The sequence below is a fragment of the Colletotrichum orchidophilum genome (genome assembly GCF_001831195.1).
Source record: "Colletotrichum orchidophilum strain IMI 309357 chromosome Unknown Scaffold_158.1, whole genome shotgun sequence".
Lineage (NCBI taxonomy): Eukaryota > Fungi > Ascomycota > Sordariomycetes > Glomerellales > Glomerellaceae > Colletotrichum > Colletotrichum orchidophilum.
The window spans coordinates 1-27454 of record NW_019173114.1 but is presented as its reverse complement, the minus strand read 5'-3'; the positions used below and the strand labels follow the sequence as shown (position 1 = coordinate 27454).

At 51.4% G+C, this 27454-nt stretch overlaps 11 protein-coding genes across 11 annotated transcripts; 7 read left to right on the top strand and 4 right to left on the bottom strand.

Annotated features, from left to right (window-relative positions):
- Positions 1-1968: 1968 nt before the first annotated feature.
- On the top strand, positions 1969-2865 carry CORC01_12577 (uncharacterized protein; the record flags this gene model as incomplete). Its single annotated transcript, XM_022624197.1, has 2 exons — positions 1969-2580; positions 2635-2865. 2 exons carry the CDS (start codon positions 1969-1971, stop codon positions 2863-2865), a joined length of 843 nt encoding a protein of 280 aa, XP_022469292.1.
- Positions 2866-4312: 1447 nt separating this feature from the next.
- On the top strand, positions 4313-5256 carry CORC01_12576 (uncharacterized protein; the record flags this gene model as incomplete). The annotated part of the gene is made up of 2 exons (XM_022624196.1): positions 4313-4972; positions 5029-5256. 2 exons carry the CDS (start codon positions 4313-4315, stop codon positions 5254-5256), a joined length of 888 nt encoding a protein of 295 aa, XP_022469291.1.
- A 633-nt stretch (positions 5257-5889) lies between these two features.
- Positions 5890-6471, top strand: CORC01_12575 (uncharacterized protein; the record flags this gene model as incomplete). Its single annotated transcript, XM_022624195.1, has 1 exon — positions 5890-6471. The coding sequence occupies one exon, from the start codon at positions 5890-5892 to the stop codon at positions 6469-6471; it is 582 nt and encodes a 193-aa protein (XP_022469290.1).
- A 908-nt stretch (positions 6472-7379) lies between these two features.
- CORC01_12574 (uncharacterized protein) lies at positions 7380-8444 on the top strand (the record flags this gene model as incomplete). Its single annotated transcript, XM_022624194.1, has 1 exon — positions 7380-8444. One exon carries the CDS (start codon positions 7380-7382, stop codon positions 8442-8444), a length of 1065 nt encoding a protein of 354 aa, XP_022469289.1.
- A 1286-nt stretch (positions 8445-9730) lies between these two features.
- Positions 9731-9982, bottom strand: CORC01_12573 (uncharacterized protein; the record flags this gene model as incomplete). The annotated part of the gene is made up of 1 exon (XM_022624193.1): positions 9731-9982. One exon carries the CDS (start codon positions 9980-9982, stop codon positions 9731-9733), a length of 252 nt encoding a protein of 83 aa, XP_022469288.1.
- Positions 9983-10552: 570 nt separating this feature from the next.
- On the bottom strand, positions 10553-14536 carry CORC01_12572 (heterokaryon incompatibility protein; the record flags this gene model as incomplete). Its single annotated transcript, XM_022624192.1, has 3 exons — positions 10553-12516; positions 12576-12594; positions 14450-14536. 3 exons carry the CDS (start codon positions 14534-14536, stop codon positions 10553-10555), a joined length of 2070 nt encoding a protein of 689 aa, XP_022469287.1.
- An 866-nt stretch (positions 14537-15402) lies between these two features.
- Positions 15403-15956, bottom strand: CORC01_12571 (uncharacterized protein; the record flags this gene model as incomplete). The annotated part of the gene is made up of 3 exons (XM_022624191.1): positions 15403-15484; positions 15547-15829; positions 15893-15956. The coding sequence occupies 3 exons, from the start codon at positions 15954-15956 to the stop codon at positions 15403-15405; spliced, it is 429 nt and encodes a 142-aa protein (XP_022469286.1).
- A 1298-nt stretch (positions 15957-17254) lies between these two features.
- CORC01_12570 (uncharacterized protein) lies at positions 17255-20386 on the top strand (the record flags this gene model as incomplete). The annotated part of the gene is made up of 1 exon (XM_022624190.1): positions 17255-20386. The coding sequence occupies one exon, from the start codon at positions 17255-17257 to the stop codon at positions 20384-20386; it is 3132 nt and encodes a 1043-aa protein (XP_022469285.1).
- Positions 20387-21336: 950 nt separating this feature from the next.
- On the top strand, positions 21337-23063 carry CORC01_12569 (GMC oxidoreductase; the record flags this gene model as incomplete). Its single annotated transcript, XM_022624189.1, has 2 exons — positions 21337-21972; positions 22041-23063. 2 exons carry the CDS (start codon positions 21337-21339, stop codon positions 23061-23063), a joined length of 1659 nt encoding a protein of 552 aa, XP_022469284.1.
- Positions 23064-24539: 1476 nt separating this feature from the next.
- Positions 24540-26113, top strand: CORC01_12568 (uncharacterized protein; the record flags this gene model as incomplete). The annotated part of the gene is made up of 3 exons (XM_022624188.1): positions 24540-25059; positions 25374-25538; positions 25797-26113. 3 exons carry the CDS (start codon positions 24540-24542, stop codon positions 26111-26113), a joined length of 1002 nt encoding a protein of 333 aa, XP_022469283.1.
- A 1022-nt stretch (positions 26114-27135) lies between these two features.
- Positions 27136-27303, bottom strand: CORC01_12567 (uncharacterized protein; the record flags this gene model as incomplete). The annotated part of the gene is made up of 1 exon (XM_022624187.1): positions 27136-27303. The coding sequence occupies one exon, from the start codon at positions 27301-27303 to the stop codon at positions 27136-27138; it is 168 nt and encodes a 55-aa protein (XP_022469282.1).
- Between the last annotated feature and the right edge of the window lie 151 nt (positions 27304-27454).

Genomic DNA, 27454 nt, shown 5'->3' with positions numbered 1-27454 from the left:
TCGTGGTCCGGGGCTACACTCAGCGGGGAAGCATCAGCCGAGTAGAATTCGAAGGTCTCATTGTTTCTTATGGCTTTCATTTACATCAAAACCCTGCTACGTTTTCATTGAGGAAATCTGAGCCCTAGCCCAGTGCTGTTTCTCTGTATCTTACCAGCAGTATGAAGGATAACCATAATCATGGATGATCTGCAGGCAAATAAGAATATTGCTCAAGTTCCATGCTCTAAGTACATTCTGTTGAATCCTTATCGTTTCTTGACAAGCTCGAAACTCTCTTATCGCTAGACTATGCATCAGTGACTCTCTTAGTTCTGATTGACTTCGAAGACCGCCGATCAGCTCAGGCCTTGCATACTTTGCGCCGCCAAAGAAGTCGCTTGGGGCTTACTCTCGTTGGCTTTCACTGATTCTTAGCCTTCTATCCACGCCTGCACGACTTCTTCATCGAAATTAGGCCCTGGGTGATGGAAATCAAATGGAATATACATTGTGCCCGCGGAGAATACTTGAATATGAAAGCGGAAAGTTCGTTTGTTGTCTCTTGTCATTTGACAGTCAAACACGGAATCGTGTGACATATCAATAGTCTATTTTTCCAGCTAGAAGTAATTTTTGTTGTCTTTTTACAGTACCTTTGTTCGAAGACGTCGTCCCCGGGTCCGACGGAACCGGTTATAGTCGGCATCTATCGAGCTTAAGCATTGGCCGCCACTCAATTAGTCGGTCGGGTGAAGGTCGATAGAAACAGAGATGATGGCCATTCGTCTTTCGTCGGGGGTCGTCATCAGTCAATGTGAGTTGGGCCCTACAGAATTGTACCTGATGTGACTAACTTGTAATAGACTTGTCTCGCTACGCGCCAAGTCGGACTAAGATTGATGCACACGGCTTCCCCAAACTAAGGGGCTTCCAGGACTAACTGAACGACGAGGATGATATAGATAGATGGAAGGTTATTAGTACGCCTTCGGTGTCACTCATCGGTTTTGAGTTTCTCTGGGCTGAGAAGAAGGCGTACATGTTCTGAGTACAGTCAATTTGGCAAACTCATCGAACTGAAACAATCCAGCGAGAATTCCGGTGATGGACTAGAGCTGAAAATCTTCCGTAATTAAGAAGTCGCCCGACTATACCAACCTTTTGGTTAACGTATTCTGGAACCTTGAAGAGAAAGGCAACTAGGAGGAGCTCCTCGACCTATCACGTGGGATTGGTCAGCAGGCTCCGCTCTGCCAGCTAGGTACACCCTGACATCTCCCCACGTAGTAGCTACCTTACCTAAGTAGGTAGGCTTCTCTATTCAGATACACACACACAAGAGACCAGACAGAGAATCGGCTCGCCATGCGCAATACCAAATTCGTTCCATTTTTTCAGACCGTCAGTTATTGACCTTCACACGACCTCTTTCAGAGACGGTACCAAGATACAATTTGAAACTGAGATAGGACGTACTGAGCTGATCCATATGCTCTGAACCGCCTCCTCAGCTTCCCGAAGGCTTCGTCCTCGGCAGCCTGTCTGAGATGAGACCTTCGGGCAACGCCTTCTCGGCCGAAGTCCTGCCGATCGATGGCCAGTTTTGTCTGGCTAGAAGTCCGCCTCGGTACCAACAAGGGTCAGACCATCTTCGCCATACCAAAACAGTGATTGAAACACTGGACATCCCTCCTTTCGGAACTTCAATTTTGTTCCAGCCTTCACACAACCACGAACAATCAACTTGGCAGCATGGAGAAATCTCAACGAGGTCTTTCTATTCTTTGATGCCCACTTCGCGTTCACAAAGGCATTCTTCCTTTCTTGTTCCCACCACATATCAACAAAGACATTCTTCTACTTTTAAAAGTACTGATAGTATTATAAGTGTAGGTGCATCACTTGAGGTAATTGACGTCTACAACACTAATAACTTGCCTACTCATAGAACCATCAGCTATTACTCACGTAATCAACAAACATCAAATGTCTTTCCACCTTGAGAACACCTTCGCTCTTGCGATCTTGGGAGAGCACGACCCTCAAACGTCAACTACCAGCAAGATCATTTACAGAGCAGACTGGGCGCTATGGGACGTCAGCAGTCGTCTCCTCGACGGTGACTCATCCCTTCCTGACGATGAAGCCGACACCCTCGAGATTGCCTTCACTCTTCCGATGCTCAGCGAGCAACTCACCTCTGGGGTAGATGTCGACACTCTGGTGGCCTCGGCCCAAGATGTCTGGCTCAAACTTCGCAGACGCCTGATCCGTGGCGAATGTATTCTACCACCTCCCCCTCTCTCCCTGGGGATCCGCAGCTCTGATGAATCTATCAATGTCCTATTCGGCCCCAGGCCTACGTTTCCTCCTGCGGAATTGTGCGTCGGTGAGTACCCTGACAACTGCATTCACGGGGAGTGGGCAGAGGATTATGCAGAAGACATTGAATCAGACTCTTCTGCCTCTTCTACCTCCGTCAAGACGAAGGCCATCAAGACAACGCAGAAAGGACGGAAGGATAGGGGTGATGGCATGTGGGTGTGCGACGTTGGAGACTGCGGAAAGGACTACACTTGCAAGTCCACCCTTGATATCGTAAGTTCACACCTGTTTGAATTTCTGATCACAGACTGACTTTCTATATTATAGCATAAAAGAGACGCACACGGATTGCTTCGTCCAATCGACCGTAGGCGTCTAGAGGAGCGCCAGAAGAGCCAGGACACTGCCGCGGCGCAAGAAGAGGTTGAAGAGGAAGTCTTGGATGACAGCGAGATGACAGAGGATGAAGAATATGATGACGAAACTTCGGAAGAAGAAGAGGTTGACAAGGATCATGGCCACCATGGTGGTGGTGAAGAACACGAAACGCAGGGCTAACTAAACCTTTTGCAACACACTGTTCATTCTCTCTTTGAACAAAGCTCAGCGGAGTTACAGAGTTATTGCCATGCTTGTCAGGTTCACAGTACATTGATTACTCACGTCCTATTCTTAGATAAGAATTGCTCACGACTGTCTCCTATTTGGCCATTGAAACTTCCTATCCCAAACGGTGGTGCCCTTATCCGACTCTCATTATAAAACTTTCTCCTATACTCATCGATCTATCCATCATTTTGCAATATCTCGGGCCCTGCTGGCAAGCGTCGTAACCGAAAACACTATTCCTACATTTACGAGTGCGTTGTCTGCAACCAGGCCAAGGGGTACACTACAAGGTCTACACTCAATGGAGAAATGATGGTTTTCATATGAGACTAGAGTTATTGGAACATAGACCGCCCGACACGCCTCTGCTCTCTTCATACAAGCGGACTATACAGGAGGTCAAATATCACGGAATATCTCTCCTGTGATACCCCTCTCTTTCCGGAGATCCCAATTCACCAATCACCAAGCCAAGAAACAACATTCTGGAGGAGATTGAAACAATCTCAGAGCTCTCACGGTTGGCTGTCTTCTGATAATCAATCGCATCTACCCTTCATTGAAAAGGCATAAGCTAGCCATGATGGCGAGTTTCAGAGTCTGGTCAAGGGACTCCCCTTATATCTCGTGTCATGGACCTTACTTTGTAAAAAACTGATCTTCCACTTTGGCCTGCGTAAGCCTCGGTTCCTAACGAAAAAACGCCGGGCCCTTTTTCATCCATAAAAATACGTGGACGCATGGTGTGGGCCAATTATATGGCAGCCCAATGCATGAAGCCAACGAGAACATGGCGCTTTGGATCGGAAAGCCAGCCTCCTCTATTCACCCGCCCACCTGAGCAGCGTGAACAAGGCCCTTCGATCAGCCCCTACCGTCCCATTTCACTAGTACTTGCTAATATCTTCGCACTTCGGGGACTACATTGTCAAACTCTTGGAAGCATCACTCGCGTGAGCGCCTCTTTTTCATACAAGGACATAATGTGGTGTTACATTGTTTCACAATAAGTAGTTATTACCCGCGTCCATATTCTTATCGCTATTTGCCAGGTTTTCAAGTACAAGGACCATCTCATGTAATATGCTCTGAAGTCTTATGAATAATCAGAGAAGAACGCCTAGTTCATTTCCCAATTTTGAATGATGATTGGTCTCTTTTTCCTTTTCTCTTTCTAAATTCGCGGGCGGCGCGAGCTACTTTGCGTGTGTAAAACTCCCACTTCTCGGGCCCAGCAGGAAATTATTTCTTCAACCTTCACCTCTCGTTTTCTGGTATAGTTGCTGGTATTATTTTCACATCCACAAACGAACAGACCAGATGCGTGTGTTTTCTCGTCCCTTTATATCATCCATCCCACCTCCCTTCATCTCAGCTAACGGACTATTCTAGAATCATGTCTTTCCTGCTGGAGGTCAACCTTGCACTTGCCGTACACGAAGAACAGGCGTCTACAGGTGCAAGCAATGAGGAAATCATCCGTGCTTCAGTGAACGCACTGCGATCTATCCAGCAGCGCTTCCAGAATGGCAACCAGGATCTCCCTCGAGCCACCCGTAGCCTTGAGCGAAGCTTCACTCTGGCTATTCTCAGAGAACAGAGCACTCGGAACTTCAATCTCGACATGCTCATCAGCCGCACAAGAATGGCTTGGGCCCGTGTCGCTGATCGCCTCGAGCATGGTCAAACTCCCTTTCCAGAGCCCTACCATGTCACCTCCCAAGATGAGGACGACTCTATTGAGGAGCAACTCCGTCGAATGGGACTCGATCCTAACAGCTTCGACCTTACTGGCTTTGGCTATAGCTACACCAACAACAACATTGGCTCTGCCCAGCCTCAGGCTGATTTGGGCACTCCCATCGGACCAGGTGGAATCGGTCCCACCCAGGCTGTCATCCTTGCAACTGCCGCTGTTTCTGCGGCCACTAGCACCCAAGCTAGCAATGCTGCTGCATCTGGAAGGCGCCGGGACCGAAAGCGAGGTCCAAACATGTACGGCTGCGATATATGCAACCAAGCAAAGATGTACACGTCCGCGTGTACTCTCTACAGGGTCAGTTCATCCAAGCACCAATTGACACCTAGTGAAATCTAATAAAGATGGAACAGCACAAGAAGAAGAAGCATGGAATTCCGACCCTCGGCGATGTCCGTAAGGAGAGACAGCGTGCCATGCAGGCAATTCAAGCTGCTCAAGCTGCTCAAGCTGCTCCAGACGCTGCCAATGGATCCGATGAAGCTCAAGAACCTGGAGATGAGAATGAGGAAGAGGATGAGGATGAGGATGAGAATATGCCGGATGCGCAGTCCGACAATGGAGAGGCCAATGAGGATTAGATGAATCAAATGGGATGAACTCTATATGGTGACTAGGACAAGCGTCCAGACGGCAGCAGGTTCAGCAGGTTCAGATAGTAGGCCCCCACTACATCTTCGTCATTTGAACTTCAACTGACTATTTGTTGATAGGCTCAACGAAAGGCTTTGAGATATATATTTACCCAACTTAGCTCCTCAGGGCGAGCTTTGTGGTAGGCATCAAAAGGTTTCCTAGATGAAGGAAACACGAGAATAAAAAGAATTGCTAACATAACAATTGTCCCTGAGTGAGCATTAACAATGCAGCCTTAGTGATGTCTCTCGACTTCCACCTGATGATCGTACTTCTCTTTGATGAGTCCAGAGTCAGACTCTCAAAGTCCCAGCGCTGAGTGGGCACGTTCACAAGTCGCAGGATTTTTCCTCAAGCACTTTGCCAATTTTCTCACTTCACGGGCTGATGCCTCCTGCCTCCAACAAGGAAAAGATTTCATGCCGTTCTCTCCCGCTCATCACATGGATTTCAGCTGATTAAGCCACAGAAAAGATTTCCTTTCAATCACTGACTTCATCAGCATTCAAAGCCACATCAATATCCCCTTCCAAAGGCCGCCCATCAATTGACCAGGTCTAAGAAGCAAGGCAAGAACAATGGCCGACAAAGTCCACCACTCATCTTCCAGCTCGTCGCAGGATCCCTTGTCCGACAACATGAGCGACAAAACAATGGAACCTTCAAGAGTCCTCTCCGAGATGGACGCATCTTCGACCCTGGCCAGCCAGCCGTCGCTCAACTCACGCCAACCAACTCCCCGCCGTCACTTCGACTTCGCCATGCCACAAGAAGAGGAAGACGAACAACCAGGAGACAAGGCCAAGGAAGTCGCGACGTATATCGTTGAAAATATCGCTCCCGAGAAGCGAGCCGAAGCCGTCAAAGTGGTCGCGCGAGCCCTTGCTCTCCGTCGTCTCCGCGAGCAAACTCGGCTGAAAGAGGAGCACGAAAGGGCGAGAGAGGCGGAGGAGAATGACAAGTTGACGATCTCCAAGTCGGCATTCAATATTCATATGGCACGAATCAAGGCGGCGCAGGAACTCTCGAGCAGCTGGATAAAGGATACGGAGGATTCACTGGATGGGGAGTCGATTCAAGCCCGCATCATTGACATGAGCTTGGAGGAGATTCACGATACAGCGGTGGCGATGGAGAGGGGCAAGAATCCGGTGGTGTAGTGCAATATGGATAGAGACGAGAAAACGGTCATGGGAAGCTTTGGGAACGAGTAATTAGGGGATGCCACATGGATTGCCAGCACATCGCAGCCGGTAGCCTTCTCAGAGATTGGCCTCCGACTCTGCGCATCGACGGATAGGTATCACCATACTTTATTGCTGAAGCATAAGGTCTTGATTTCTACGAAAGCTCTTGAGCGTTGCAATGGTGAACTTAACCGGTAGCAACACGTATCTGAATTGATTCCAGTGGCCGACATTGCTCGTGTATTTCCTTGTTGAACTGGAGAAGATGAAAATAGAGGCTCACCGGGACTTCACACATTGCAGCAGCATCATTCCACGCAGTCTCAATAAGCCCTATTCCATTACGACATAGAAGGAAAGAACCTTTCTCCCTGGTTAGGCATCTGCACCTTCCGCCAGAAGCAATGATGAGATACCTGGTCCTTCCCATACCTCGCTCCTGTGGATCACATGATCGGGTCATATATATGCATGATCATCAAGTCAAATCCGCCCACGTCTTTCATATCTTTCATTTTCTTACCTCACTCAATCATATCAGGTTTAGTTACTCATCAGAATACGTCAACCATTCAGTTGGTCAGCTATCACGGTTATTTTACCAACCGATTCGAAAGGATTTGTACCTTCCGCAGGCTGACTCTTGCCGTGCCTAAAACATACCGAGACCTTTTCTTTCCCTTCTCATCAGCTGCTTTACTTCCCTCGCTCCATCGCTTCAAATAATTCCAGCTTTGCTTGCAGCTTTCGAGATCACAAAATAGGTACGTATCCTCCTTACTTTCTATAATTATTCCTCACACTTCAGGTTTTTAAGACTTACGTTTCTAGACAATACCAACTACCAAGGCTCTTTCAACTATTTCGACGCACTGCTCAAAATGACCGATAATCCAATCATCCAAATTTCCTCATCGCCCGACGCTACAACCATGGATGTCCCGCCCTTGCTTCAGTCGCAGAAGTCGACGTCTGAATCTACAACCGATGCCTTCCCTATCGAGAAGAAGAAGAGAAAGAGATCGAGAATAGCAGAGAATATGCCAGAGTCTTCAAAAGCTACCAAGAAGCGCAGAATCAAGTTCCTCTCCGGCCTAAACAGCAAATATCAAAAGAAGGGTGGCCCAAAACCGATAACTCCAACCCTTCTCGCAGCTGTACTCCAATCCAATAGGCCCACTCACCCGTTTGTGAAAACCTCAACGGCCTACATCGACAGGAAGGCTACTACTCTAGCACTCAAGAATTCCAATACGTCTTCTGTCAAAGATAGTGGAGAGGAAGAGCCTCTTGCTGCCGTTGAGGCTGATGATAGCGACTCAGAGGACAATCCAATGCTTAGTACATCGCACAAGCAAAGCGTGTTCGCTGGCCAGACTTACGACATTCCCGAAGAGCTCATCGAGAATAACATCAATTCTGACATTAGCGCCCAATCTGTCGAAAACCTTGAGCCATCCCTTGGTGTGCCTGGAAAAGAGACTCTCGAAGATGATGATCACTGCTACATCTCCAAGGCCGCCTTCAACCTTTTGACGAGCCGCACCGTAACGCTCCAACACATGACCATGACGTTCATCGACGCTGTGAATGAGTTGGAGACTAAAACGAAGATGGACGCGGGCATCCGCGACGGCATTCTTACCGAGGCCAAGTCTCTTCAATTGGGCATCAGAGCGGTCTCTAATGCTGCATTCGAGCTCCCGTACGCTCATCGAACTGGTTACGCCACCAGGACAGCTGCTGATAAGGCTGTGGCTATTATTGAGAAGTTCAAGGAGAGAAAGAGAATTCAGGCTGCATCCAAGGCCGCCGCCGCCGAGATAACTGAGATGGCAGACAACAACGGCTCCAATGTTGAAGGCGGAGCTGAAGACATTGACGTAGACAATATCGGAGAGCAGATGACGGCCACAATCGAGAACGCGGAAATTGAGTCGGACTAAGTGAGATAGAAGCGACAAGGATTTGGGACTCCACAAACAACATTGCGTGGGCTTTGAGGAGTGACAGATGACATACAGGAGCATTCAGGATGAAGCGGCTTAGAATAGCCCACATCGTAAGGGGAATGGATAGCGAGGATGGTCTGCCAAGGGACTCTCTGAATGTTCCATAGATTCAGGATGCGGTCCTTGGCCGGAATTGCAATATTGAATTCAGACGTACGCTTGGTGTCATCCTACCAGTCATGTTCCTGATCCATGAAATATGTCAACTCCTGCTCAGTGCGGAGTATCCACGTTACCCAACTAAATGAATACATGGTGACTTTAATCACCACGGAGATCTCCTTTAACTGCACTTCGTCATGATCACAGGATCCTCGATAGCCCTCCACAGCTTATCCCATGGAAACCCCAGTCCTTTCACGAGACCCACTACACACCTAGACACATCCGCAATCAGCAGCGTAAAAGTCGGCTGTACCATAAACGTATTCTTCGACCGCCTATGCAGCATCTGTGGAAAGCAATCCGCAGAACTCCAGCTCTACGACGGTAAAGTTTTCTTCTTGTTTTTGTCAAACTCAGTCGGCTCCTCAATTTCAGCTTCACCGTCTCTCTAGCCACAACCCGGGCGCCCAGAGCAACAAGCTGCTTCCCAACACCAGCGACACTCGAAAACCGTGCCTGACGGACGTCCGCTAGCGCCACCTTTTCAGAGGTGCTTGTGGCTGAATTCGTCGACGTGCCAGCGCCCGCCTATGGGCATTTTCGCCGCTTTTTGGAGCTCGTGCTGACCTGGTCCGACGAGTCATCTCATCTTCATGACTAAGTGGTCTTTAACGCGGTATTTGAGCGTCGAGCTGAACATGCGGGGTTCTTCTGCGTGCGGTAAGGGTGATTTGTAGAACTTTCTGAGAAAGAGGTAACCTAGGGTAAAGCATGTCTGGGTGAGTCGGAACGCGGAGGCTGAATGAGTTTGGGCTCAGGTTGGTGGTTGAGCCTTAGTGGAAGGTTCCAAGGGATGGATATTGAAGTAAGACCTCACAGTGGTTGTGAATATTGATGGCCTCTTCGGCCAATGTATTCAAATCTAGGTTTGAAGCCCGAACCTAGAGACCAGGTCCATGACCATATTAGTGTCCTCAGTACCGAGACCGAGCCACATTTAGACTACCTCGGCACCGTTGTAGATGTCCCCCATCAACCTAACCTGGTGGTTCTTCTCAGATTGTTCAATGCACACAGCGTCGATCCAGAGCCATGGCCACACACCGTTGTTGGAACTAATCCAGGGCGCTGTGTAGACTCCGGGTAATGACGGACGGACATCCGTTAATCTCAATCTTCATAGTGTCTACCTGGTCTCCCCAGACGTACGACAGGGCCGCGTAAGACATGCCGTCGTCCAGCGGCACGGTCTGAAGCTCCAACGCGAGAGCACCCATGGGTCTTTCGGCGTGCTCAGCCAGGGGTTCAAGAAGCCTGACGAGCCTAATCTCGTGTTCAGCCGCGTCGAGGGGAGCGTAGATGACCATGGTCAACTTGATGGCTCCTAAGAGCTTTTTTATTGCGTAAGGTCAATGGTTATTACGATTCAATCTGATAGTTTTAATCATGAAGGTAGATGTGTTTAGGAGGAGTCAGTCTAAGGAATTCAGCACGTAAGCAGATCCACTGACATTGCTGGGCACTGCTCCATGTAAGCTCTTTACTGGGAATCGTCATGTGTGTCACTTTAATGATAGAAATTGTAATCACCGTGGACCACGACTGCAAGCCCAGGAGAGTACTGCCCGACCCGTAAGCATAAAGATATCTCAACTTATTCTGTCAGATGCGTGCACTGAAGGGACAGCCCGCCAGGCTAGTTGCCGAGCGCGGGTTGACGTACTTAGAGACGCTGATGGCCGGGCACTTTGTTGGGCGCGACGCGCTGTGTGTGTCATTCCAGGCCTTGGAGGCTTTTCTGGACAGGGTGGAGGACTTTGGGTCGATGGTGCCCTTTACGACCAATTACGTGAACGCTGAAGTTGTTGATCCTTCGGAGCGGGGAATTGTAGATATCACAAGGTAGTCTCAAAGTGGCCCTATGCAATATCACACCCTTAGACCAGTTTGATCGTCTCCTCCTTCGCATCAGAAAACAGTTCGAATTCCCCACGTCCCTCCTGGAACCCGTCAAAGTCATCCCAGATCCCAAAGCCAATCCTCTCATAAGTATCCCTCGCGCCGGCCACCCTCCTCAACACTAGAAACCCGATAATCGACTGCACCCCAAGCCATTTGTGTTCCTCCTCTCTTATGTGTAGCTTGTCCTTCTGGAATGTATACAGCCGCAGGCACGCATAGTGCGTCTTCTCGTCCCACCGGCAGTAATCCGAATCGCCCTCCGGGCAGCAATCCGAATCACCCTCCGGCCCTATCGTGGACATCCAGCAGGAGGCATGTGAGCTCCCCTCCTCTACTGTTGGACGCCGCTCGACGTCCAGGAGCACCCGCCAGCTCTGCCTCCTCCGCGTGCGGGCGAAGGATGTCACCCTATATCTCCCTTTTTCATCTCCTGGTGATTGCATTTGATTGTACCACGTATAGTTCCAGAGCGCTGTGTCATCCTTGACATGAAGCGTAGCCAGGTCCACCGGGGCCAAGAGGCCAGAGAGAACCACCGACGCTGACTCCATGACTCCGCCTGTGGGATTTGCAACGTTTCTCGGGATGCACGTGATGCCCCTCACCTTTATGTCGCAACTCAACTGCGGGTTGTCACCCTCTGTGTACCTGCCGGCGGTGACTTCCATGTGTCGGAAGACTACGGGACCGTCCACCGAAGCCCACGACCAGCTCGGCGCACAATATTCCTTGTACTTTGAGTGATTGGCATGACCCGTCTTGCTCAGGAGGGGATACTCGACCGTCCAGGCAAGGCCAAGGACGAAGCTTTCTCTCCAGATTCCCGCGTAATAGGATGCGGGGAGGCCGGGCGCCATGGGGGGAACCGATGTCACCAGCGTCTTCTCGTCAAATATGGCAATGATGTGTTCGTCTTGGGACAGGGCCTTCGCGCGGGTGAGCTTCTGCTGGAACAATCTCGCCAAGCCTGACAAGGCGACCAGCTTGTCGCTGGATCTCGTCAGGAAGCGTCGCGAATATAGCTCGACGAGCTTCATCCATTCCCGGTGGAGCTGAGAGACTTCCAGGAGGTTTGTCGGTCCGTCAATCGAGCCCGACATCAGCGGTTCATCGCCGACATCGACGTCCTCGTCGAGATGGCCGCACTCGCACATGTTTCTCTCGCGGCAGTGCCACGCCATTTCCCGGCCGTCAAAGACCAGTCTCCGTTGCGGGAGGATGTTCTCCTGCAGACACCAGCCGCGGGAGTCCAGGGAGAAGACCTGGAACTGCTCGACCTCGCCGTCCCTGACGAAGAAGCGGTCTCCAGAAGGACCCAGGCCGGGCGGCACGCGGGCGCAGATGGGTCTCTGCCATTCCGTGCTTCCCAGCTGCTGCCGCCCGAGAAACCCAATCTTGCACGAGCTCGGTTCTCTCGCGGTGATGGTGAAGAAGGAGTTCGCGTAGATGTCCATCATCCTTGCGGATTCGACGTTCCAGTCGGCGCCGTCGTCTTGGATGATACACAGTGCGTCGACCCAGAGATACTTGACTTGCAGCTTGATGCAGACTTTGATGGTGTCTTGGACTGTCTGCGGCAACTCTGACACATGGATGCCGCGAGCGTGGGATGACATGTTCGACGTCACCGTCGTCCTAACGCCACTCGTGTCGGGGCCCCAGCAATAGCTCAATGCCGCATACCGCAGGGGACCGATCCTGGAGGACTCAACGAGAGTGACTTGGTCAGCCGAAGGGCTCTGAATGCTCAAGAGTCGGCGGGGGGCGAAATCGGGGTTGCCAGGCCGACAGCCGGGGTGTCTTTCCACGCAGTTCCGCAACCAGAGTGAGGCTCGGGCGAACGCCAGGTCAGAGTCTGATGAAGGCGCTATTTCGACGCTCTCTCCAAAGGCAATCTTTTCGAACCTGTCCAGGTCGCCTGATTCTAGCTTCTCGACATCTTACGTGTCGTCAGTGACCACCTCCCTCATCCGGCAGTGCGGGAACTTCGACAGCTACCTGTGATGCGTCGATAGAGCTGTAGGTGGTCTATCAGCTTCGTACCTTCGAGCAGTCGAATGGTCCCAGAGCCTCCCGAGTGCAGCGACGACAGGTTTGAGTTGAACAGCCATCTCTGCTGTGGCCTGATAGAAATAGAGAGATTGCGTTCCCGCGCTTCGGACAACCACCACGGCTTTGTCTGTCTAATGATGTCGATCAGTCCTTGGCAAGACGAGCAGCCCTTTTCGGTACATTCTTGAAGATTTTGAATGGACTCCGGAGATGTCAGACGCCGTAGCAAGGGCCCTCTTTGGCAGTCTTGCCTCTGATCTTGGCTGTCCATGCCCATTGTCGAAGACGTCTTAACGGAAGATACCAGATATCAATCTGGCAAATTTCTCGCGAGCGGCCAGAACAACCGATTACTGCTCACCAATTGGAAATGTTCCGGCACTATTCGCTAGCTAGAGTCGGTAAGGCGATGATTCCATGCCGGATGAAATGTGTCTGTTAAACGAGTGCAATCGTAGCCTGATTTTGGCACAAGGGGAACCAATAGTGTTTGGCCACATGGATGCTCCACTTCGATACGGGTATGCTCTTCGTCGGGAGTAAGCACATATGAGGTGGCTTAGCAATTCACTGCCGTAGACTGCGCCTCGTAACCTCCTCAAAGATTCCAAAGTTAGGTGGCTACTTCGATGTAAAACAGCAGCTCATAGGCTGACTGCTTTCTTCCTGTCTTCATCGGACAGAGTGTGGTTTGGGCCTCCAACATTAATTTGACGTAGCGAAAGACAGACGATCTACCGGTGGAATACAAGGCAGGACTACTTGATGGAAAATTCTGTTCCCGGAGTCCAACTCAGACCACATATCCGCATGTATAGTCTGGCTCTCAGCTGGTACCCGAGGGAATCAATAGGAGCCCGATAGGATGCGTCATCAGAGGTTATCCAGTCGGAGAATATCCAGTCAGCCTTTGACATAATCGTGTGCCGATTTTGACGACGATGCTACATATCTTCCCAACTCCAGGCTTCTCCTTTCCCGAGTAATCCCGCTGCTATCTCCGTTAGAATAAGTAATCTAGAATGCTGTCGATATAGTTTCAGTACGTGTAGAACACCCTGCGGAGTGTCCCACAGACCTTCATGAACAGCTGTCCCCGACCGAAAGTTGTCCCATGAAGACTTCCACAGTCCAGGGCATGGAAGCTTGAACGTATGGAACGGATCGTATACGGCTGAGCGACCACTGAATTTCCCGCTCTCAATCCACATGATTAGACGATCCGTAAGGCGTGCCCAGGTGTTAAGATTGCGGTAGATCAGTCCATTATTTCCGTTCTTGAGAAATTGCGAACGTAATCGGTTCAGCACATTAGGTATTTTGTTCGTCTGCTCGTCTTGCGAATCATAAATGTGTGGAAGAGGAGACCACAAGGCTGCCGCTGCCGATCTAGGATTTGTGATTTTGCTAGATGCCGTACTGGAAAGAGATTTATCGATCCATTCGCCTGCCAAGTTTGCATTGGTACCTGCGCTGTCTTCGAGGTCGGCAATAAGCCACTCGAGAAATTCAGGGTCCGCGAAATAAGACAATAATTCGGACCTGAGTTGACCCCATTGATTCAAAATATGGTGTTACTCTCCTGCAAGAAGACCTACGAGCTGTTTACCTGACTCAATGAAAGCTTTCTCGTCATTGATTTCAAGTGGGGCATGATATGTATCGTGGTTGCTGGATGGTGGGGCTATGGTCTCCAGAGTGAGCCTAATTGATTTGAGCGCAAGAGATTTGTCTGCCCGTATCAGCCGTAATCGGAGGATTCCCCCCGATTTCCGTTGGCCTCCAGTACAAGATTATACTCCTAGGTCACAAACACTTACTAGAGTATGCGTGTTGCCTGATGGATCGAATCTTAGGATGGTGTAGCCATGGGCGCCATGTAGCCAGTAGAGATCATCGATGTCCATGATGAAATCAGACAACGCACCTTCTGATCTTTTAATGAGAAGCACAGCAGAAGAGTAAGGCGCTGATATCATTGGGTAATAACTGATAGTTTCAGAGAAGGCGGCGTCTTCGAAGACGTTGCCTGTCCAGCCCGTGCTTTCCATGTCGAAAACCTCATGGACGTTGCAAACCTTACTCGGCGTTACCTGAAGTCGACCTTGCCTCGGGGTTATTTGAGTTTCTTTTCTTACCCAGCCCTCGAGCAATATCGGCGTGTAGATCGGGATTCCCATGGAGGAGGTTCTTCTTACCCCTTTAGACTTCAGCCTAATTTTGACAAACTTATCATCATCCTCAAAAAGCCCAAGATTGAGTCGAAAAGAACTTGTTAGGTACTCTTCAATGAGCTTCTTCTTGAGTCCAAAGACTCTGAATGACGACTCGATGTCCGCAATTCAGGAAGGGAGATGTTCAGTCTTTCTGTAGTTGACTCCGGCAAGCATGATCACCAGCCACCCAAAGTCGCACACTTTTACGAAGTACGATGCGATACCGAGTGCGACTTCTATCAATGAAAGACTATAGTCAGGCATGATTTGAGCAACACAGAAATCATGACAACAGCGTGCTCAGATTTTAGCACTCCCTGCCTCGGAGAACTGTTCTAACGCCGGCTCAAGACCTGCGACAGGCGAGGTAACTGATTGGGAGGGCGATCTGGATTTGGATGGTGACGTTAGGAATCGAAAGACGAGATCCCAGCAGCAATCACATGATCTAGAGGCATTTGAGTTTTTAATATTGACTATGTGGTATCGCTGCTAGTCCTGCTACTGTCTGATGCCTTGTTTGTTTGTCGTCTATTGAGCTCCGCTCGTCTACCTCCTTAGCAGTTTGCAACGACATCCTGACCAGCCTTGACTGATTTAGCAAGCCCTGCTTGCGCATCAGCGACAGCCTTGTTGCTCCTGCATAAGTGTCAGCAAGTAATCTTTTCAAACGTGCTTATGGTGAGATGAAGGAAACTTACGCATCAGCACCAGAAAGAGCGGTACCGGCCGCGGACAGTCCAGCTGCTACCTCGTTACGGCTGGCCGCAGGCGGTGCACCGCCGCTGATAAGAGACTTTGCAATTTGCGAAATACCGCCTTGCGCCTGTTGAAGGCCGGCGTTGGCAGCCTGCTGGACTTTTGCGTCGGAGATTTGATCAACAGCGTCCTGGGTGTCGCTCAGGGCGCCGACGATTTGGAGCCGTGCCACATTGCACTGGAGGCTACCAAGACTCCCAAGCAATTGGCGTCTGTCGATGCTTCCTGAAACGGACAACGAGTTAGAAAGGGTGGTATGGGTTGTACTTTTGACAAGACAATACTAACTTGCGCTGGTGAGAGTGGCGCTGGTGGCCATCAAGAAAGCGACGATAGCTTGTTGGGCGTACATTTTGGATGGATCGGGATGGTTCAAGTGGGTTTCGTGGGGAAATAAAATTCGGTAAGGTAAAAGAATACAAGATTTTTGCTAGGAAGTTTAAATAAAGTTTAAATAAAGGTGACACCAGGTCTAGAAGAGAAGAGTTTGCGTATCGGATGGCAGTTTTGTGGGTGATGAGTTGAAACCTATGACAAGAGTTGACAGCGACAAGACAGGTGCCATCTTATAGATGGGTTGGCAGAGGCACTGCATCGTGTGGACTGAGATGATGCGATGAAGGGCATGCTGGGCCTGGAAGAAGGCTGAGCACCTGGGCATGGCGTTTCGAAGATCGAACGAGGTTTCAATACATGGGAACGAAGCGACGTCGCGAGCTTCTTGTTCTCCGTAGCCAGGGTCCAGTGGTGTCTTTAGTGGGGATGCAAGGGAGGTTGTACCATCTTCCTCTTGATTCGTCGTGGAGTATTTGAACCTCCTTGAAGATCAAACTGCCCGGCGGGGGGGATTCGCAGCCAGATAAATCCTGCGATTGGCTACTCGTCTTTTCTCCGCGGGTTCTGATCTCCAGATCCGACACTCCTCCATGGACGGCGAAACCGAATTTCACATCATAAATATACGCAGTAATGCCCAGGAAGCAGTTTCGGCATCCCGCGTCTATCAATAGCATCCCCCCTCCTTTGCAGGTTTTGCTAAGGTTCGTAGACCTCCCCATGGATTTCATATGTTAGTGCGAACCAGGGCCCGCTGTGACCAGGGCGTGGGAAAATTCAGAAGATGGTAACAGTGGCCCCCATTACCACACTAAGGTAAAATATGAAACCCCTGTGTCGAGCACTTCTTAAGCTTAATACTAGGTGCTGGTTGAAAAGTCTCCTCCATTTTGAGACCTACCTAGTGGTTGTGGATACTCAACCGCAGACCTCATATGCAGCTCTCACATTGCCGCTAGGGATTCAGTGAACACATTGTCAAATATCTTGAATTGCGCTTTATACGACATGAATATCTTGAATTAATTCATTGGTTATTTATAACAAGAAAAGGCATCTTCGGTATTCTTTAATTGCTTTAGTGGTTGAATTGCCATTGATAGGATGGTGGTGTAGCCAGGCGTTTTCAGAGATGGATTCAATATCCAGTTTAGCTGCATACAACCGAACCAATCACGTCGTTTCCCAAGATAACAACAAATCAACTTCTTTTCTAATGACTCCAGTTCAGCTGACGATCGTCGCCTCAGCCTTGGCATTTCACTACCTACATCTTCTTGACGCCGGCCCGCCTCCGCCGCATAACCAATCGATATGTGGCTTGTTGACACTGAAAGCCTCAAGCTCGTCGAGGTGCAGGGCGACCCCCAGGAGGAGTATGTTATTTTGTCTCACACCTGGGGCAGCGATGAAGTGACGTTCCAAAGCTTCCAAGCTCTTGGTTTGGCTTCCGATGCGGCATCCAGTCCAGGGGTCGCGGACTCCGCGGACCAGATCCGCTCCACCCGCGGCTTCCGCAAGATACAAGATGCAGCAAACCTGGTCAAGAGTCATGGCCACCGCTACCTTTGGGCCGACACCTGCTGCATCGACAAGACCAGCAGCGCCGAGTTGTCAGAATCCATCAACTCCATGTACCGCTGGTACGAGAAGGCCGTCATCTGTTACGCTTTTCTCTCCGACGTGGAGCCCGTCTCTGTGGAGAGCCCGTTTGACAAGGATTCGAGTTTCCAAAAAAGCCGATGGTTTACCAGAGGATGGACGTTGCAAGAGCTCATTGCGCCAAGAACTGTCGAATTCTATGCCGGCGACTGGTCCTATGTGAACACGAAGCAGTCGAGAAATGACTTTTGTCAACTGCTTGCCAGGATTACAGGCATCGATGAGCAGGTGCTCTCTGGCACATCCTTTCTGAGCGACATTAGCGTCGCGAACAAGATGCGATGGGCCGGGCATCGGGAGACGACGCGACCAGAGGACAAGGCGTACTGCCTGATGGGACTGTTCAAAGTGAATATGCCCCTGCTATACGGCGAGGGTGATCGAGCATTCACCCGTCTGCAAGAGGAGATCCTCAAGGAGACCGATGATCAGTCTTTGTTTCTGTGGGGAATGCCGGCGGACGTTCGCCCTGACTCGGACGACCTTTTTGGGTTGCTTGCGAATTCCCCAAGCTCGTTTTCAATGGTGGACTTTGATTATGTGCGACCTTTGCCTCCATCAGAGTCACAAGATAGTACTCCAACCAGTGTTACCAACCAGGGGCTCCGAACGAGCATTCTTCTTATTCCACTTCGGCCGGGTGGGGATGAGTATTACGCCCTCTTGGACTGCATAGTCTCCAAACCTGAATCTGCGAGCGAAGAGCTGAGCCCTTGCATCATTCTACAACGGCTGTGGAGTGACCAATTCGCAAGAGTTCCTTCCGAAGAGGGCTCCGTTATCTTGTTCCCTCAGGACCATTTCGATGACGCTGAAGGAACGTATGAGAACATTTACGTCAGGCAGAATCCGTTTTACGCTTTGCCTGAACTAAGCGTGAAAACGAGGCTTCGTCCCAGTTCAAAGGACCCGGTTTCACATTTGGCTTTCGCCATTCATGAGGCATTTCCACCCGAAAGGTGGGATACCATCCTGTCCGTGATTCGGACCAAAGAGCCGCAATCGAATCGCACTATGGTCGTTTTGCGATTCGAGTCCCTCGAGCGGAGCCCAAGATCAGTTGTTGATGTTGCTATTGGGCTTCGTCGAGTCAGGAGACGATGGGAAGTGTGCTACGAAAAACATCCTTATACCGGTAACAGTCTTGAGTCCGTCTACTTGGAGTTTCCCGAGATTACCACTGCCTCGGACGGTGCATCATACCAAAACTCTAAAGGCTTGGGTTTCATTACTATAGAGGCCAAGGAGTCCCAAAAACGAGGCCGACGTTTCATTCAACTGGAGGTTTCCGGTACCTCTGAACTCCTGTCTGTTCCAGACGAGGGGGGGCCACTATCAAATATTACCAACAAGTCTCCACAGAGGCTGGAGCCTGTTGCAGTGTTTGATGAGGTCGGCGCAGTCACGCGTTCCTGTTGCTATCTCGACAGGTTCTCGCTGATGTTGTCCCCAGCCGTTCCATTCCAGGACGGGGTCAGAACCAAGCTGGCAAGCAACATCTCTGCTCGATTTGTAAACGAGCTCTCTGCTATCAAGATTGAACCAAGCAAGCCCTATGCCGACTTGATTCGAGCCGTTCGAGCACGATATGATAGAGACGTTCCGCCTCTAGTGAGACAGCGCAGAGGTGTTCTTGAGCTGCCGACAGAGGAATTTGACGACTTCAGAGCAATTCACTGGGCTGCAGCTTTCGGTTCGTTATCGATGCTCAAGACGTTGATGAAGCTAGGTGCGGATACCACAAGCCGAACTCGAAGCGGCTACATGGCTATCCACCTAGCGGTACTAAATGGCCACTTCAATCTTGCTGCCTATCTCCTAGAAGAAGAAAGAGAGTCAAATCTCAAGATCACCAGACCTGACATTCTGCAAGGGATCATATCCGGGGCCTCGCAAGCGTATCACTACATCGAGTTTGCCTCTGGGACCGATCCCGACATTCTACACAAGTTCACAACAAAGAGGCTCGAAACTGTCCTTCACCTCTTCTCCGCCTATGCGCCTTCCGGACTGGCAAATCCCAGAATACGAAAAATCATTGACCTCATCAAAGAAGACTTTCTTGGATCGCATTCGTTCCCACACACCAATGACTTGGGCGAACTCCCACTACATCGGGCAGCAGCCACTGGCAACATGCAGATGGTAGACGCATTAACCAGACTGATGGGAACGAACAAGCACATTGATGCCAGGGATAATGCAGGACGATCGGTTCTCTTCCACGCCGCGTGCGGGGGCAGTAATGAAGTCATCCGTGGCCTCGCCGACTTGGGTGCTTTGATCGACGCGGCCGATGACTACGGTCGGAGCCCGTTGCATGCCGCCGTGATGGCCGATCAACCAGCAGCCGCCAACGCCCTCCTCGCGCTGGGTGCAAAAGCCGACAACGTCACCCATGCATTTGGGTTGACCCCCTTGCACTTTGCATGTCTCTATGGGTCCCTCGGCTGCGTACAGGAGCTGCTGAAGAGTGACGGGTCCGGACCGGCGGATATGAATCGGTGGACGACCGTGGAATACGCCTCCTTCCAACCGCTGCATTTAGCTGTGGCCAACGGTCATGTTGAGATTGTAACTTGGCTTGTGAGGTTAGGATGTGATCTCGAGGGACGCTGCGATGGCTTTTTGAAGATTGAGAGAACCGATAATGCCGACGGCAAGATAGGGAGGTTGGTTGGACTAGAATCTCCTTTGACAGCCCTCAACCTGGCCATCGTGCTTGGCAAGAAGGACATGCTGCCACAGCTACAGCAGAAGGACCCAGCGAGACGGTACGAATAGAGACCTCAAGGGATCCGGGCTTGAGGAGATAAGGACTAGCCGAGCCTTCAGGTGTTCTCAGGGTTCGAGTAGGAACGTAGAGGCTTCAGTCGCAGGCGTACCTGACCGCCAATAGCCGCTTGGAGTGGGACGCATCACTAAGGGGCTAAACCATTATCCCGAAGTCCTCTCAACAATACCAAAAAGGATTTTCCATGGTAGCAACAAAGGAGCAAAAGTGCCCGGCACAGCCGCTCATTCCAAACAAATCCCAATCGATTCCTCATTGGACGCAAACATGATGACCAAGCGATTTGACATGGTTTTGGTACTCTTCGGACGGGAAGTGACAGCACGTTTGCTGAAGAAGAACAACCTTCAACCAACGACACAGCAAGTTTCCAGTGCAAGATCCGTTCCGCCCAGCCCTTTCTCCACATAGTCGCTTCAAATTGCCCTGCCACCGCCGTCATGCTCGTTTTCAAGCTGCCTTCCAAGAACCTCGCTTACCACTGCTGTTGATGCTACTGCTACCTAGACGGTGGCAACTCCGGCTTGGCGGGTGGGATTTGAGTTCGCCAAAACATGCGGTATGAGGTATTTTACTAAAGAAAATAGAACTTTTACACGATCTGCCATGTCAGTTGCCCAATGCAATGGAGACACTCGCGGTCAGCCCCCGCTGCCCAGTATGCTTATATTGCGAGATCCACCAAATTGCAACCATCATTCCCGCATCAAGTTAGTCTTACCCGGTTCTGCGGAGCGCCAGCTTTCTAGTGCCGAAATTTGATAATTGGACAAGTTTAAACGAGGGTTATCAATCTCATCTTATCAATCTGATCGCTCAAATCATGTAAGTAGATAATCCTGTGCCCCTGCCGACGTCGTCGTGCTCTTGCTTCTCCAGATTCTTGGTTGAGTGTCCTGTCATTTGCCTCTTCGAACGTCTTCCCCGGCTCTACATCACTATGAAGTTCATTGCCTTGAGCTCGGCGCTCCTCGCGCTGAGCGAGACGGCGGCAGCCCGCCTGAGCCTCAGAAGCAACTCCACGACCACCCGCAACACGACCTACGACTACATCGTCGCGGGCGGTGGAACCGCGGGTATCGTGGCCGCCGAGCGCCTCGCGAACTCGGGTCGCAGCGTGCTTCTCATCGAGCGCGGCGGCACGTCCTTCTACGTGACCGGCAACAACAAGACGATGCCGTGGAACGGCACCGTCACCATGTACGACGTTCCCGGCATGGCCGACTTCACCGGCGCGTCCCCCGACCTCCAGTACTGCAAGGACCTCGCTATTGCCGCGGGATGTCTCCTCGGCGGCTCGACCATGCTCAATGCGCTCATGTACATCAAGCCTCGCAAGGCTGACTTCGCGACCTGGCCCGAGGAGTGGCACTGGGAGAATGGTGTTTCGGATGCCGCGGAGGAGTTCTACCAGCGTCTTCCGGGATCCATTCTGGCTTCTGAGAATGGGAAGCGGTACGACGACGGTGCCTTTGAGGTCATGTCCAAGTTTTTGGATGCTCATGGCTGGAGCGAACAAGATGCGTTGAATGACCCTGAGGCCAAGGAGCTTATGTACTCGCACCCTGCCTGGTCGGTAAGTGACAACAATTCCACCTGTTTTCCATGTCATGATCGCGAACTTTGCTGACCCTGATATTCTAGATTGCTCACGGTCTCCGCGACAGCCCCGTTCGCGCGATCCTTCCCCACGCCCAAGCCCTTCCCAACTTCACTTTGGAGCTTCACTCCATGGTCCTCCGCGCCATCCGCCACGGCAGCCTCGTTACCGGGGTCGAGGTCGAGCACGACGGTGGAGCTCGCGAGGTCATTAAGCTCAGCAAGGGTGGATCTCTCATCCTCGCCGCCGGCTCCCACTCCACCCCTCGCGTCCTCTTCAACTCCGGCATCGGCCCTGCTAAGCAGATTGAAATCGTTGCCTCGGGTACCACCAACATCCAGCTCCCGCCCAAGGAGCAGTGGATTGAGCTTCCCGTCGGCGAGAACCTCAAGGACCACGGCATTGCGACCGTCACCTTTACGACCAAAGAAAACCTCATCGCGCTCCCCAAGACCGCGTGGACCGACCCGGACCAAGAGACTATTGATCTCTTCGCCCAAGGCAGCGGTCTCATGGCTCAGGCCGGTCAGCGCCTGAACTTCTGGACCAGCGTCAACACCACCAATGGCGCTACCCGTCATGTCCAGGGTACCGTTCGTGCAGACAGCAACAATACCATTGGCGTCAAGGTGTACCTGACTCACGGCACCACTTCCACCGGTACCGTCGAGATCACGCCGAACGGAGCAACCAATATGACGAAGAACCCTCTCATGCACACCGAGGGCGATATCGAGGCCCTAACCACCTTTGTGGATACCCTGCTTCAGTGGGCTCGTGAACCCGACAGCATTCTCACCGTCCCCGAGAACACCACTGCCGAAGCTCTCGTGGCTGCTATCGGCGGAGGAAGTCATTACCTGGGTACTACTCAAATGGGCTCCGCCAATGATGGCAAGAGCGTTGTCGATCCCGACACCAAGGTCTGGGGCACCGACAACCTCTTCGTCGTGGATGCTAGCATGCATCCCGAGGTCCCGACTGGTAACACGCAGGCGCCCATCATGGTCGCTGCTGCGTATGCTGCCAAGAGGATCTTGGATCTGGATCTCAACCTTGGCTGCTAGACATATTCTGATTCAATGAAAAGGGTGGTAATTTGTGTATAGTTAAGGTCGTGATACCCATTTGTAGAAATAAACGACACACGGATAGCCAATGCGAGTGACTTTTCCTCGCGTCTTTTGCGCCGTTTAAGGGACAATACGTCACGGTCATGATATTCGAATGTTTTCTGCCATCAAACATCAGATCCGAAAACTTTACAGGCGGAAGATCATACCTTGTATCCTGGCGAGTCCCGGGAAGCAGTCCGGGCCCCTCAGAGAATTGCGGAGCATTGCGGGGCCGGGCCGTAGCACAGGGATCGGTGGACTCTCCGGCGCTCAAATGTTGGCGGCTTTTCGACCACTGCGACTACCCACCCGCAAATTATTCCTTATTCGCTTTGGTTCCAATTTGAGCTCCACTGGCACTGAGTGCATTTTCCTGTCTGTGCTGCTGCTTCTACCATGGGTACACAAGGCATCCAGTGCTATCAAATCTCCAGTGTAGACTCCGATTGCCACGTCTTTCGACTGGGCCAAGGGATGGAGTTGCGACCTCGTCGGACTTTCGCGGCCGTTAGTTATCATTTATTTCTTGCCGAAAGAGATCATTCTCAACACAGATGTATCGAATGTCGATGCTGTGGCTTACGCTCAGAATTTGTTTCTTGACATGGCCAGAGAACACTTTGAGATTGGAGCTGAAATAGGCACCAACGCTCTGGTTGCTTCTGCCGGGCCTCCTGAGATTCTTTGGGATCTTCACTGGCCAGGGAGCACCGTGGGCTTCTATTGATCGGCTGATGATCGAATCATGCTCTCAGTTCAGGCAGTCTGTCATCGAGAGCGAGACTGCTCTGAGGGCCCTTCAAGATGCTCCATCATGGTCTCTTGGGCAGGAGCTCACGGCCCCTGAACGAGAGGCTGCCATCTTACAACCTCTCTGCACTACAATCCAGATTGTCATCGTTGATGTTCTAGCCTGTTCAGGCGTTCATTTCAACGCGGAATTTAGCCACTCCTCGTGAGAGATTGCCGCCTTGTACGCTGCTGGCATCATTTTCCCAGCCGACGGCATCAAGATTTGCGTACTACCGCGGCCTACGAGCTAAACTCGTCTGCATCCAGTCATGCTCGGCGACAACATGCTGAGTAAGCTCTGTATCGACAGTCGCGCCATGAAGCCGTTCAACAAGCTCCTCGCGTATCTCGTTGATAACTTCTCGCAAAACCATCCACGATTGGACATTCTGGGATCGGCACCGGCACTGGTGCAAAACCCCCACTTCATTCTGAGACAATTTCGGTCATTATACGTACACCGGCATCTCAGCCGGCTTCCTTGAGAATGCGAAGAAGTGGTTCGAAGCAAGCACCTCACGTACAAGATGCTCGACAGTGAACCAGACAGGACAGAACAGGGCGTCTCCAAAGGCAGCTAGGACCTGATCCTGGTGTTCAAATGTTTCATACATGACAAGCAATATCAGTAAGACTATGGTTCATGTCCGTAACCTGTTCAAACCTGGCGGCTATCGCATCACGAGGCAAGTCACTGGCGAGTTTTTTCAGAAGACGCTTCTCATGGGCGGTCTACTAGGCTGGTGGCTGGGAATTGATAAAGGATGTATACGCGGGTCGGACGCCAGCTTTACACAGTGGGACTCGATTCTCCATGCAGCCGGCTCCAGTGGCACAGACAAGTATGTTACGGATCTTACTCACTCTCAAAAACAGGCTTGCTCTGTTATTGTTGCGCAGGCTGTGGATGAGAGATTCCACATGCTCCGCGATCCGTTTTCATGTCTGAATGAGGTGCCTCTCGAACTGCGTCTCTTGATCACTGGTGGCAAGACGCTGTCGGTATCCCGCATGGCCAAAGGCATCGAGAGCCATGTTTCCAGATTCAGGGATCAAATCTTGAGAGTCGATAGCGTCGACGCCACTCTGTACAAGCATGCTGGTTCAATGACTTCTGAGATCAGCCTCACAGAGGTGGAAAAGCCATGTTTCCCGAGTCAATGACCTAGGAGCGCCTGTCGAGGCTTCAATGTCTATTCTCCCATGCTACCAACATACTCTGGGTGACTAGCGGTCGTCTTGATGAGAAATTGTTTGCCAAAACGACGGCGGGACTGAGTCGTGTTCTGATAACGCTCAATTTTCAGTTGTTGTATGTCACCAGATACGTGCCATTTAATCTCCGCTTCGTCGTGGGGTCTTTCCTCAAATTGAAACCCGCCAACCCAGGGCGAGGACAGCTTCTGCATGAAAGATAAGGCGCCTTATCTCAGATGTCAGTCGGTGCCAGAGGCATAACTATGCCTTCAGGTCTTCCTCGTCGGGGCACGTCGCTGCTCCTGATGATGCTTCAGAGCGCGATCCGGCCGTCAATGGGCGTCGCGGTTTCACCTGAGGATATGTACCACGCGAGCCCGCCCCAGCGGGATGACCGCGCTGGTCTCGCAGCAAAAGAGTGCGAATTACGTGCCAAAGGTCATTGTTGGGGATATCGAGACAGCCTTGCCCAGACCCTCCTGATCTCCAGTTTCGCGAAGGGGGGGGGGACGTGGGGGGGGGGGCGGGCGGGGGAGTGGGGGGGGGGGGGTGGCGGGGGTGGGGGGGGCGGTGGGGGGGGGCGGGGCGGGGGCGGGGGGGGGGGGGGGGGGGGGGGGGGGGGGGGGGGGGGGGGGGGGGGAAACTCTCACTTCGGTTAGGTGGTGCGATGGAGATCGTCATGACGGGGCTCAACAGGCTTCGTCGGCAGCGCGATCCTAGCATTATCGCTTACTGGAGGATCCAAAGGTCGCGAGGACGCACTGCGTGGCAAGTCGACGCCGACGCCCAGGCGCCATCACACCAATGACAAGATCGCGACCCCCACAGGCAGCCTTCTGGAACCCCAGCTCGGCATATCACCAGAGACCAATTGGATTGTGTCGAAATTCACAGCATTTTTAACCCCTCCCGTGGACATGAATCGATGCACCCCCTCACAGGTGGACTGTCATATCAGGCTTGCCCTCTCGAGACTGTGCATTGGTGTAGCTTCGAGCCCTCGGCTTGCGTGAAGCAGATCTCCAACGGCATATTGACATCATGCATGCAGCCAGTTGGATGAACTCCGCCAAACCGTGCACATTGCACAGCATTTTTAACCACCCTCGGGATAGTTGACTGATAAACGCCCTTACGTCACCAGGAGGGCTGCACATGTGGATCGAAATAGAGAATGACACGCGGGGCTCAAGCAACCCAGTTTGGGAGAGATTTCTTCAAAGCTCAATTCTTGGTTACATGGTACCCACTCAGCAAGGCAACAGATATTTGTCCCTGCAAATAGCCGCTCATCACTGAGATGGAAACGGCATGCCTCCCTCGTCTAGGTACCATGACATAGCTTCTATACGACTCAAGACTAGCCTTGCCTCACCGCGGCGATTAGACTAGTTGTCTCTTGAATAGACATCGTCATCAGTCGACAATCGCGGGGCGATTCTTCTCGTCCTTCTCATTGTAACTCAGAAAGTTAGCCGGGCATGCTGCCAAGCGCTGGCGTTTCGGTAAGGCCAAGCGTAGGCTTCCGAGCGTTCGTCCTCCTTTTCGACAATAATTTGCCAGTATCCTTTTGATGGGTGATTGCTTCCATGCCCCCGGGTGGCAGGAGCCTCCCATTTCGTATCGTCATTCAATCATTCATTCGCACCCTTCTCTTAAGTTCGTATGGGACAAGTCGTGTGACAAGTCGTGGGTATCTTCTAGTCATTCGAGGCTGGGTTCTCCGGAAGCTGTCGTTGATTGTTGTGCTTGGGACTTGGTGTCCGCCTGTTCAGCCTTTCGTTCGAGGGTCTGGTGTGTTCCCAATCGATTCATCGTTCTTCGTAGATAGGAGGATAACCGTCGGGTACTCAAGGAGGGCAAGCGGACGGAAGAACGAAAAAAAGATTTATTCAAAAGAAGCCCCTGACTCCAAAGATGCAATAAATGCAGGCATGACGTTTTGCCCGTGGTATGTTCTTTCGTCTCACCAGATGAGAGACCTCGATATAGACAACAGCAACAAAAGGGTATGAATCGGGTATGCGCGTGCGGCCTAGATCGTCTTCTGCTTGGGGGCGCCCTTGAACTTGCGCGTAATAGCAACACCAGCGACGCCGGCGACCATGAGAGCTTCGACGCTCAGCAGACCGACCCAGATGATGTTGAGGATCTGCTCCTCGTAACCGCTGCCAATGTACATGGTCATCTTATCGTAGAGCATGGGGTAGGCGCCGGTGACGAAGAGGAAGACTTGGGTGACGTAAAAGGTGTACCAGTAGGGACTGCGGATTTGAGGAACAGATTAGTGTTTGTTTGGTTCCATGGCGTTGGTCTTATAAACGTGGGTGCGACCTGGACTGCGTTGAATCCCC